This window comes from Oncorhynchus mykiss, chromosome 8 (assembly GCF_057628025.1).
Source record: "Oncorhynchus mykiss isolate SJ-2025 chromosome 8, ASM5762802v1, whole genome shotgun sequence".
NCBI classification, from domain to species: domain Eukaryota; kingdom Metazoa; phylum Chordata; class Actinopteri; order Salmoniformes; family Salmonidae; genus Oncorhynchus; species Oncorhynchus mykiss.
Window position 1 is genome coordinate 33,006,999 of NC_143029.1, and position 12,736 is coordinate 33,019,734.

General features: G+C 40.2%; 1 protein-coding gene across 2 annotated transcripts in view; it reads left to right on the forward strand.

Moving 5' to 3' along the window:
- The window catches only part of dlgap2b (DLG associated protein 2b), an 86,722-nt gene that overhangs the window by 31,462 nt on the left and 42,524 nt on the right, over nucleotides 1–12,736 (forward strand). For both annotated transcript variants that reach the window (XM_090243213.1, XM_036985298.2), the window contains exons 3-4: nucleotides 7,670–7,847; nucleotides 8,988–9,207. In XM_090243213.1, the coding sequence (XP_090099339.1) occupies nucleotides 7,670–7,847; nucleotides 8,988–9,207 (398 nt within the window). The remainder of the gene's footprint in view (nucleotides 1–7,669; nucleotides 7,848–8,987; nucleotides 9,208–12,736) is intronic.

Consider the following 12,736-nt stretch of genomic DNA (forward strand, 5'->3'; position numbering starts at 1 on the left):
AAAGTGCCTATAAGAACATCCAATAGTCAAAGGTTAATGAAATGCAAATGGTATAGAGAGAAATAGTCCTATAATTCCTATAATAACTACAACCTAAAACTTCTTACCTGGGAATATTGAAGACCCATGTTAAAAGGAACCACCAGCTTTGATATGTTCTAATGTTCTGAGCAAGGAACTTAAACGTTAGCTTTCTTACATGGCACATATTGCACTTTTACTTTCTTCTCCAACACTTTGTTTTTGCATTATTTAAACCAAATTGAACATGTTTCATTATTTATTTGAGGCTAAATAGATTTTATTGATGTATTATATTAAGTTAAAATAAGTGTTCATTCAGTATTGATGTAATTGTCATTATTACAAATACATATATAAAACATTTTTAAAAATGTAATCATCCGATTTAATCGGTATTGGCTTTTTTTGGTCCTCCAATAATTGGTATCGGTATCGGCTTTGAAAAATCATAAATCGGGTGACCTCTAGAATATACTGTCATATATTTTGGGATTGTTACAGACAAGGCAACAATTGTTAATGAATTGTTACAGGAATGACAGTCGGGTGTGAATTATATATTACACAGCATTACTGACATGGCTTTGGGTAAACATTTGGCTGCATTACTGAATCATTACTGAATACTTTAAATAACTGTGCTCATAATCTTGGTTTGGACATTAGATTGGATGGCAGGATTTAAAAGGATATTTTCGCTCCGATAGTGGCTCATGGATTACCGTAAATAATGCAGAAGCTTTGACCTTTATCTTGGCTGGATCTTTGACCCCCTTTCCGCCTTTTTGACACGCCATTTAAAAAAAACTTAACCCTAGCTCTAGGCTTTTTGCAAGCTGTTTTCAACCCTAACCCTCGGCTTTCATCGTTGAATTTCATCAAAGTCAGACACTGCCAACAATGTTTTTGTCATTTTTGTGTCCCTCCTGCCTGTTTGTTTTACAGTAACTCTCCTACAGTAGTTATACTGTATACACCTCTAGCTTGCTAAAGCAAAAACATTATTTTACCTGGCTGTTATATCCATTTCATGTCTCTGTGACCTCTGTCTGCAGTGGGACATTCTGGGGGGAGCATGCATGATTTAGACATGTCATTCGATGTTGCTGGGCAACAGAGTAAGAATAACTCCTTGGTTACGATTGGCTGTGACATGTTCCTATTCTACCCCAGTGCATCAACAACCTGTGTAAATGCATGACTAAGAGCTTTGCTACATTTGTTTGGCCAATTGGTTTGCAGCCACTTCACTGCCTTTGTTTAGTAATTGGAACCCAGTTCTGTTCATCAGCTCTGATATAAAATAAGTATTCTAGCTGGTGAGTGTCACAGACCAATGCAGGTATATCTGACGTTTTTCAACTGCTATTTCAATATTTGCCCGTCACCTTAGAGGACATGTGCATCATGTTATCACAGCACTGTTGACAAGGCGATGGCAACCCTGTCACTTCTCTCCAATGTCATGGTCAAAGGACAAGGTTTTAAACATGAAAATAAATTGTCTGACAATAAAATCTCATTTATTTATTTGAATGTCTTCATAAAGGAGAAATTGATATGTCTCACTCAGCACATATAGTCAGATTCATAGTTATTGGCACCCTTGATAAAGATGAGCAAAAAGACTGTATAAAATAAATACTAATTGTATGCAAAAAAAAAATGCTAATCTTTCTTTTGATGCAAAACCCACCACTGGTGTGTTACCAAAGAGCTCCATTTTCATTTCATCCAACAAATGTAAACACCTGGAGTTTGCTAAACAGCATTGGCACTTGGATTAGAACCGGTGTTGTGGTCCGATGACATGAAAAGAGGCATGCACACCGATGGTGGGTTTTGCTTACAAAGAAAGATGGATATGCAGAACAGAACCCCTACTGTAAAATATGGGGGTCGATCTTTGATATTATGGGGCTATTTTGATTCCACTGGTCCTGGTTAAGGTCACCGGCATCATGAACTTTACACAAATACCAGGACATTTTAGCCAAAATCCTGATTGCCTCTCCAAGGAGGCTGAAACTTTGTCGCAAGTTTCCAGCAAGACAGTATCCCTAAGCACTTATCAAAATCCACAAAGAAATGGTTAATTGACCACAAAATCTAAATTTTGCAATGGCCATCTCAGTCTCCGGACGTGAACCCCATTGAAAACCTGTTGTTTGGTTTGAAGAGGGCAGTCCATATCAAGTATCTGGAAAGATTCTATATGGAGGAATGGTCCAAGATCCCTCCCAATCTCATGAAACATTTTAGAAAAAGGTTCAGTGTTATCCTTGCAAGGTGAGCTATTGAAAGGCATTAAAACAGGGGTGGCAATCATTTAGACCTCTTATTGTTTTTTGGGAGAAAAAAATATTATTTGTTAAAAAAATCTCTGCATCTGAGCAATTGTATTAGCATAAAATACAGTGGGGCAAAAAAGTATTTAGTCAGCCACCAATTGTGCAAGTTCTCCCACTTAAAAAGATGAGGCCTGTAATTTCCATCATAGGTACACTTCAACTATGAAAGACAAAATGAGGAAAAAAATCCAGAAAATCACAATGTAGGATTTTTATGAATTTATTTGCAAATTATGGTGGAAAATTAGTATTTGGTCAATAACAAAAGTTTATCTCAATACTTTGTTATATACCCTCTGTTGGCAATGACAGAGGTGAAGACTTACAGAAAACGTTTGACAAGGTTTTCACACACTGTTGCTGGTATTTTGGCCCATTCCTCCATGCAGATCTCCTCTAGAGCAGTGATGTTTTGGGGCTGTTGCTGGGCAACATGGACTTTCAACACCCTCCAAAGATTTTCTATGGGGTTGAGATCTGGAGACTGGCTAGGCCACTCCAGGACCTTGAAATGCTTCTTACGAAGCCACTCCTTCATTGCACGGGCGGTGTGTTTGGGATCATTGTCATGCTGAAAGACCCAGCCACGTTTCATCTTCAATGCCCTTGCTGATGGAAGGAGGTTTTCACTCAAAATCTCACGATACATGGCCCCATTCATTCTTTCCTTTACACGGATCAGTCGTCCTGGTCCCTTTGCAGAAAAACAGCCCCAAAGCATGATGTTTCCACCCCCATGCTTCACAGTAGGTATGGTGTTCTTTGGATGCAACTCAGCATACTTTGTCCTCCAAACACGACGAGTTGAGTTTTTACCAAAAAGTTATATTTTGGTTTCATCTGACCATATGACATTCTCCCAATCTTCTTCTGGATCATCCAAATGCTCTCAAGCAAACTTCAGACGGGCCTGGACATGTACTGGCTTAAGCAGGGGGACACGTCTGGCACTGCAGGATTTGAGTGTGTTACTGATGGTAGGCTTTGTTACTTTGGTCCCAGCTCTCTGCAGGTCATTCACTAGGTTTCCCCGTGTGGTTCTGGGATTTTTGCTCACCGTTTTTGTGATCATTTTGACCCACGGGGTGAGATCTTGCGTGGAGCCCCAGATCGAGGGAGATTATCAGTGGTCTTGTATGTCTTCCATTTCCTAATAATTGCTCCCACAGTTCTTCAAACCAAGCTGCTTACCTATTGCAGATTCAGTCTTCCCAGCCTGGTGCAGGTCTACAATTTTGTTTCTGGTATCCTTTGACAGCTCTTTGGTCTTGGCCATAGTGGACTTTGGAGGGTGACTGTTTGAGGTTGTGGACAGGTGTCTTTTATACTGATAACAAGTTCAAATAGGTGCCATTAATACAGGTAACGAGTGGAGGACAGAGGAGCCTCTTAAAGAACAAGTTACAGGTCTGTGAGAGCCAGAAATCTTGCTTGTTTGTAGGTGACCAAATACTTATTTTCCACCATAATTTGCAAATAAATTCATAAAAAATCCTACAATGTGATTTTCTGTTTTTTTTCTCATTTTGTCTGTCATAGTTGAAGTGTACCTATTATGAAAATTACAGGCCTCTCATCTTTTTAAGTGTGAACTTGCACAATTGGTGGCTGACTAAATACTTTTTTGCCCCACTATTATACACAACATAACTCAGTATTTGTATTATTTATTTTATAGTCTCTTTTGCTCATGTTTATCAATGGTGCCAATAATTTTGGACCTAACTGTACAGTGCCTGTTTGCACTCATTCCCCTCTTGACAGGCAACACTCCATAGATTCATAGATAAATACGCTTTAGGTAAGCTATAGGAAGAAGGATAGTGGTACAGAGTGATATTGTAATACAAATAATAGATTGATTGGACAGAAAATGAAAGACACCAGCAAAAGAATGTACAGCTAGATATGTAGCATGGCTTGGCAGGGGATCATGGAAGCAGTAAGGATGGTTACGATAGCATTTTCGTTACCTTGTACTGTTGAAAGCGTCAGAGCAGAATATCTTCCCGTCCTGATTGTGACCCAGAGGATGCATCGGCTCTCCCTCAGATGTGTCTTAGTTTGTTATTCTAAGCTGGCTTTGAAAATCACCCTTCCAGAACAGGACAGTTGCTTGTGTTCTGGAGGTCTGCACGCATGCACACCCGCACACACACACACACACACACACACACACACACACACACACACACAGACAGAGAGAGAGCGAGAGAGAACCTGGTTTGTGCCCTGCATGTATCAGTCCTGTGTGACGCTCAGACTCCCTATCCTTTTATCACCCACAGCTTAATCATCATATCACTGGGAATCTACTCACTTCCTGCTTTTGTCTCACTTCCTGCTTTTGTCCTACACACACAGACACACATTAAGCCTCGTTTCCACGCTCCATTATTACTGAAGCTCTGAGAAGCTTATATTTTACTAATGGGAGGTGTAGGTGGGATGTGCAAACTGTAATTTTTGGGGCTTGCGATATCTGCACGTGTCATCATAGTTTAGAGTTGATTGCAATAATGCTGCTAATGTTGTAGGAGGATGAGTCACTTTTGCCGCAAGCACAGTGTTATATTCATGTTATATTGGACATGCATTGGTGGTACCCAACTCACTAACTAGCATCAGGTCCTAATGGCCTGGTACTCAGGGCTCTATTGTCCCTCTTACCACTCTGACATCAATGCAAATGCAATCAAAAATCACATCAAACACTTCTCTTCAAAACAGTGTCATGCTTTTAAAACTCACCTCATCGATCAACTTGAAGAAAGAAGTTCAACAACAGGTTGAATCTGAGTGGAAATATGGTCGTTGTGGATGTTGTTTTAAAGCCTAACAACGAAATAGACAGCGCTTTCTAAGGTGATGATTCATTCAAAACACACATACGCATATTGTCACGCCCTGGCCATAGAAAGGTTTTTATTCTCTATTTTGGTTAGGCCAGGGTGTGACTAAGGTGGGCATTCTATGTTCATTTTCTACGTTTTTGATTTCTTTGTTGTTTGGCCGGGTGTGGTTCTCAATCAGGGGCAGCTGTCTATTGTTGTCTCTGATTGAGAACCATACTTGGGTAGCCTTTCCCCACCTGAGTTTTGTGGGTAGTTGCTTTCTGTTTTTGTGTCTGCACCAGACAGAACTGTTTCGGTTGTTTTCTTTGTTGATTTGTTAATCAGTGTTCAGTTCCATTAATAAAAGGATGAACACGTATCACACTGCACCTTGGTCCTCACCTTCTTCCCACCAACAGCCGTTACACATATTAGGTCTTATGCATACACTTGTGCATACAAAAACCCAGGAATTAAAATAATGATGTTGCTATTATACAATACATAACCTACCCCATATAAGGCATGGCAGAAAAACAATAAATGTTTTATTTACGTCTTTGGTACATAATTGGTCTAGCCTCTACTCCAAAATTAAACTAATTCCAGTAATAGCTTTTGAGTGTGGCCTGTATTATTCAAGCAGCTCTTAGTCTCACGACAACATTAGACGTTCGCCCATGTTTCTCAAAGTCAAATTTCGACTTGTTCCAAATATAACATTTGTATGTGTTTAAGGTTAAGGTTAGGCATTACCTCCGAATGGTTAAGGTAAGGGTTAAGGTTTGGGATAGACTTAAAACAAATATAACCGAAACAACATTCTGTCGCTGGATTTGAACTTGCAACTTCTGGAATCGGAGGCCGATGCTACTTGAAGGCAACAGCGCTCAATGTTGCCCCTAGTGGACATGGATGGGACGTCGAAAGCTGCCTTGTATCCCGGGTGACCTGGCTGGTATTATTATACATACTGGATGGAATGGTTACCTTTGCTATGCTCCAAACTCCAAAGACGTCTTCTTATAAGCCCAGACATTTCTTTAAAAAGAGAAGGAGCTCAGCTGCTACTATATTTATTTCTCAGATGCTCATAATAATCACATGTTCTGCTATGAAATGGGAGCAGCCTATCCATGATTGAAAAGTGAACCGGCGGGAAGGCAGCCTCCATTCGCTATTCGAGTGCATACGGATGACATGTATTTTTACCCCTGTTCCTGCCCATTTGAGAATGGGCAATTCTGATCTAAACTAATTTTACATAAGTGAAGACCAGATTAAATTGAGAATTGTCTTGACAGATGAAAATATGATCACTTGATGAGAGAACAGCGTGTGCAGCCTGAGGCAAGGATTACGGCGCAACATTTTTTTTGCAAATCGTCAACAGTCTGTAGTCGCATCATGCAGCCCAAATATGTTTTCATTTCTAAGACATTCTAAGGTGTGTATCATTAACAACCACATTTGACAAAAACCTCTAAATCTAGAGTATAGGACATGTTTCAAATGATCACTTTTAAGCTTCACATAGCCATTTCACATGCATATTCGCTCTGGAATGGGAAAAATATCCTTTCTATTTTATTCAGCTAAGTTAAATGACATTCTTACTATAAAAGGTCATTGTCCTTCCAAAACGTATTCAGACCCCTTGACTTTTTCCCATATTGTTACGTTACAGCCTTATTCTAAAATTGATTAAATTGATTTTTTCCTCACCAATCTACACACTTTGCCATTATGGGGTATTGTGTGTAGATTGATGAGGGAAAAAACTATTAGATCAATTTTAGAATAAGGCGGTAACGTAACAATATGGGAAAAAGTCAAGGGGTCTGAATACTTTCCGAATGCACTGTATATAAATAAGTTATTTCTGTTTTTGATTTTTAATTAATTAGCAAAAAATTCAAAAAACCTGTTTTCGCTTTGTCATTATGGGGTATTGTGTGTAGATTGTTGAGTAAATGTTTTTATTTAATCCATTTTAGAATAAGGTTGTAACGTAACAAAATGTCGAAACATCCTCTATAAAATAGTGGCACGGGACTTGTATCTTGTCTGCTAAGTGAACAAGCCTACAACCAATGTATGGTGCATAGCCAGATAAGAAATAATAGGCCAACTCATATTCTGAAATACATTTTCTTAATATCATCATGTTTAGAATAAATAAGAGATTTATTGCGATGATATATATTGCATTTATTCATTATACTTTTTTTAATGTAGATGTTCCAAAGGCGCACATCAGCGGCTTGTACAATATGTGTGGAGGCCTGGAGATGCTAAACGTGTTTGTTAATTAACAGTCAATTATCGTGAGACCGGCAGTCTTTTGCATGACTATAACCGGTTGACAAAATTTCATGACCACCACAGCCCTGTGTCTGACTCACAATGCCTCTCATATTTGTCTATCCACTCTCTCTCTCTCTCTCTCTCTCTGTACAGTCAGAGCTACCACTTGCAAACCACCCGAGACATGATGCGGCCCCATCCCAGTGTCACCCTGGACCCAGCCACCAACTACCCCCAACACCATATACCCCTCGGCCCTCAGTTCCGATCCCGGAACCAGAGCTACATGCGCGCGGTTAGCACCCTCAGTCAGGCAAGCTGCGTCAGCCAGGTGAGTCCCACGCAGGCCCCTCACAGGGGGAACACCAGGAGCCCTGGAGGAGTAGGAGGATTGAGAGATACTGTAGATGCCACCATGTTGGTAGAGTGGGTGGAACCTTCTGTTGTTTGCTAAAGGGGTGGCAAAAATAATATAGTTATTTACAGAAATACATTAGTCACAACCTGATCCCCCCCCCCCCCCCCACTCCATGAGATGTTTAGCCGTTATTGTCTGCAGTATTAGGTTTTATTGATAGGTTGAGTTGTCATTGGTAATGCTTATTTACAATGAATCCTATTTTGACTATGGCCAGTGCACATCTTCAGAACTACGCGTGTGAAGTCCATAGATTTGCTATTGGTGACGTTGCATAGACAAGCAGTACCATACTGTACATATCTGTTCACTTGAATATTTATTACATTACAAGTTCAAGTTACCCGTTAAGTAAGTTCATGCGCACTACTAGAAGTTGTGTTGAACTGCTCAGTCGGTCTAGACAATGCTTTATGTTTGAACAGCAGGATTTACACTCTAAAGCATGCTTTTTATCCGTTGCAACTGAATATTAGGTACAAGACACAACGATTTGATACATTCTTTGCAGTCATTTTTATTACATAGTAGCAGGCTTTTATGCACTGCATAATATAGACTAGATGGATTTTAATACACGTTTGGCACAATATCTCAACCAACCTTGGTGCTATTAAAAAAAAAATCACCTCACACAGATGACGTTAGTACGGCTTCTCGCCTGCCGTTATATTGGGTGCATTGCGATGGAACTATATATATATTCGCAACATTGAAATTCCGTTAACCGCATGTAGTTTTTTTTACTGTGTTGCACCGTCATCTCTGCCTTTGAATAGGTTCTTGAAAGGACACCTGCTTTCCCCTTTGTCACAGTAGTAACGTATGTACGTCTGTGACGATGACCTGCAGTGGAATAGTACGTCTTGAAAACGGTATACCAAAATGATGCATTGTTTTTGTTGTTTTTGATTTGCTGGTTTTATCTGCTTGTTTATTCTTTCCCATGCTAACACTCCTTCATATTTACTGTGCTAAAGGGGAAGAGTCAAAGTGAGAAAGAGAAAGGAAGAGGAAAAATTAAGGACTGCTATTCCTGTTTTTGTCTCTCAGGTGAGTGAGACTGAGGTCAATGGCCAGTTTGAGTCAGTTTGCGAGTCCGTTTTTAGCGAAGTAGAATCCCAGGCCATGGAGGCCTTGGACCTGCCTGGCTCGTTCCGCACTCGAAGCCACAGTTACCTGCGTGCAATTCAGGCTGGGTATTCCCAAGACGACGACTGCTTGCCTTCAATGACATCCTCCACTGTCACTTCAACTCTCAGATCCACAACAGGTAACAGTACGAACTCAAAAGAAAAATGAGAGAAGGCTTAGAAAACATACTCCTCATACATTCTATAACATGCGTACATACCTACATATGTACAGTGGGGGGGTACCCTTGAGCTTTACGAGATGCTGGGTTGAATGATTCCGGTCGTTTCCTTTTGGCTACTGTCACTGTTGTGTGTCTCTTGTTTGTCTTGCCTCTGCATATCCTGAGTGTTCTGAGGGATTTGCTTGCAAGCGTGTTACTTTGCACAGTCCATATACATCATTGTCCTTAGCTTTAGCTTTAGCTTTCTGATTCGCTTTCTGATTCGTCACGTGTGGCGGTGGCAAAGCTGGACCCAGAGTAGATGGGAGGGGACTCATTCAAACCAGCCCAATGAGAAGTTAAACCCACGACACACGACAGTCACACTCACAGCACTTGGCATGAGTAAGAGAAACAGGCCTTGTATCGAGCATGATAATCTCATTGATATACAGTGCCTTGCGAAAGTATTTGGCCCCCTTGAACTTTGCGACCTTTTGCCACATTTCAGGCTTCAAACATAAAGATATAAAACTGTATTTTTTTGTGAAGAATCAACAACAAGTGGGACACAATCATGAAGTGGAACGACATTTATTGGATATTTCAAACTTTTTTAACAAATCAAAAACTGAAAAATTGGGTGTGCAAAATGATTCAGCCCCCTTAAGTTAATACTTTGTAGCGCCACCTTTTGCTGCGATTACAGCTGTAAGTCGCTTGGGCTATGTCTCTATCAGTTTTGCACATCGAGAGACTGAAATTTTTTCCCATTCCTCCTTGCAAAACAGCTCGAGCTCAGTGAGGTTGGATGGAGAGCATTTGTGAACAGCAGTTTTCAGTTCTTTCCACAGATTCTCGATTGGATTCAGGTCTGGACTTTGACTTGGCCATTCTAACACCTGGATATGTTTATTTTTGAACCATTCCATTGTAGATTTTGCTTTATGTTTTGGATCATTGTCTTGTTGTTAGACAAATCTCCGTCCCAGTCTCAGGTCTTTTGCAGACTCCATCAGGTTTTCTTCCAGAATGGTCCTGTATTTGGCTCCATCCATCTTCCCATCAATTTTAACCATCTTCCCTGTCCCTGCTGAAGAAAAGCAGGCCCAAACCATGATGCTGCCACCACCATGTTTGACAGTGGGGATGGTGTGTTCAGCTGTGTTGCTTTTACGCCAAACATAACGTTTTGCATTGTTGCCAAAAAGTTCAATTTTGGTTCCATCTGACCAGAGCACCTTCTTCCACATGTTTGGTGTGTCTCCCAGGTGGCTTGTGGCAAACTTTAAACAACACTTTTTATGGATATCTTTAAGAAATGGCTTTCTTCTTGCCACTCTTCCATAAAGGCCAGATTTGTGCAATATACGACTGATTGTTGTCCTATGGACAGAGTCTCCCACCTCAGCTGTAGATCTCTGCAGTTCATCCAGAGTGATCATGGGCCTCTTGGCTGCATCTCTGATCAGTCTTCTCCTTGTATGAGCTGAAAGTTTAGAGGGACGGCCAGGTCTTGGTAGATTTGCAGTGGTCTGATACTCCTTCCATTTCAATATTATCGCTTGCACAGTGCTCATTGGGATGTTTAAAGCTTGGGAAATCTTTTTGTATCCAAATCCGGCTTTAAACTTCTTCACAACAGTATCTCGGACCTGCCTGGTGTGTTCCTTGTTCTTCATGATGCTCTCTGCGCTTTTAACGGACCTCTGAGACTTATCACAGTGCAGATTGTATTTATCATCATTAGTCATTTAGGTGGATTGTATTTATCATCATTAGTCATTTAGGTCAACATTGGATCATTCAGAGATCCTCACTGAACTTCTGGAGAGAGTTTGCTGCACTGAAAGTAAAGGGGCTGAATAATTTTGCACGCCCAATTTTTCAGTTTTTGATTTGTTAAAAAAGTTTGAAATATCCAATAAATGTCGTTCCACTTCATGATTGTGTCCCACTTGTTGTTGATTCTTCACAAAAAAATACAGTTTTATATCTTTATGTTTGAAGCCTGAAATGTGGCAAAAGGTCGTAAAGTTCAAGGGGGCCGAATACTTTCGCAAGGCACTGTATGTGTCGTGCGTAGAGAGTGTGAGTCGGGTAGGGAAGGGTTAAGTGTGAAACAGAACAGTGGTTGGAGGAGGGCTGTAAAGACCTCTAGAGAGTGTTAAGGAAGGCTCATAGTCTGCTCGAGAGGTCTTCGGTTTCCCCCATCCATGCTTTGTTTGACCAGTTCATTACACTAGCGTCTCTTAACTGATCTTGGCTTATAAGCCCACAGAACACAAGACAGCAAAAACGTGTAACCGACATACGGTAAGTCAACAAACTCAGATAGGGTACTGGTTGCACAAAGGAACTTACTAGTAAAGTCAATTCAGAGTGCCTAAAATATATTACGTTGTTCTATATTGTTGTATTGTGTTGCATAAAACCACATTTGGAGATCTTATATAAATGAAGCTTTCATTTGGAATAGTGATCACTTTTTATGTAGCCAGATCAGAAGATAATATCCAATGGTCTTTCATCAGGTAGTCTGGCAATCATGTGTTTCAGGGAGATTGATCAGTTGACCTGAAGTTTGACAAGGTTCGAAGAGGGTTTGACTACAGTAGCGCTCTCACAAAAGAAATGTCAAAAGCTACTTTACTCTGTAGGGCCAACGTATTAGACACTTTCTCATTGAACTAAATCTCACATTTAGATGACCTCTTAGGTGAAAACATCTGTCGGTGTGCTGTTGAGCAAGGCACTTAACCCTAATTGCTCCTGTAAGTGTGTCTGCTAAATGACAAAAATGTCAATGTAGAATAATGTAAACATCGTCTTAGTAATTGTGAGGATACCAAGTCAATTTGTTGTAGTATTTGCTGTTTTGATATTAAACATTCAGGGATTTGAACGTTTTGTGCAACATTGTACACACAATGTCATCGTCAAAAACATCAACATATCTGGTTCTTTGTGCAAACAGAACCACTGCTGCCTCTAACCTAATTGATCTAGTGCATTTGGTGTATGCCTGGAAGAGTAAAGCTATGAACCCTATTGAAATACTATCATTTCATATGACGTTTTTCATTTGACAATATTATGACCGGGATTTTAATACATTTTATAAAATCAATTGTATTAGACCTCTGCGTTTGTTTTGTTTTCTGTTGGTTTACCTGTTTTCTTGTACAATCTGGAGTTTTTTTGTTTGTTTATCTTGTCACGCTCAATTGGGTTGCACAGTCAGAATCCCCTCAGCCTACGATGTGACTGAAGTACTGAGGATCAAGGAAGTCCTCCAATCCCACCGTCTTACCTGCTGAACTCCTTTCACCCAATAAGCTCTCTGGTCAAATTGTCTGCTTCACAATTGGCTCACTAAATTGGCTCTCAAATGGGTGTCTGTTACTCCCAGCGTTTTCTGTATATATTTGTATTTTTTAATGAGTATTTCTCTAGGACTTTTTTTCTCTCCAAATACAGTCACATCCGACTGGGCTATGGAACA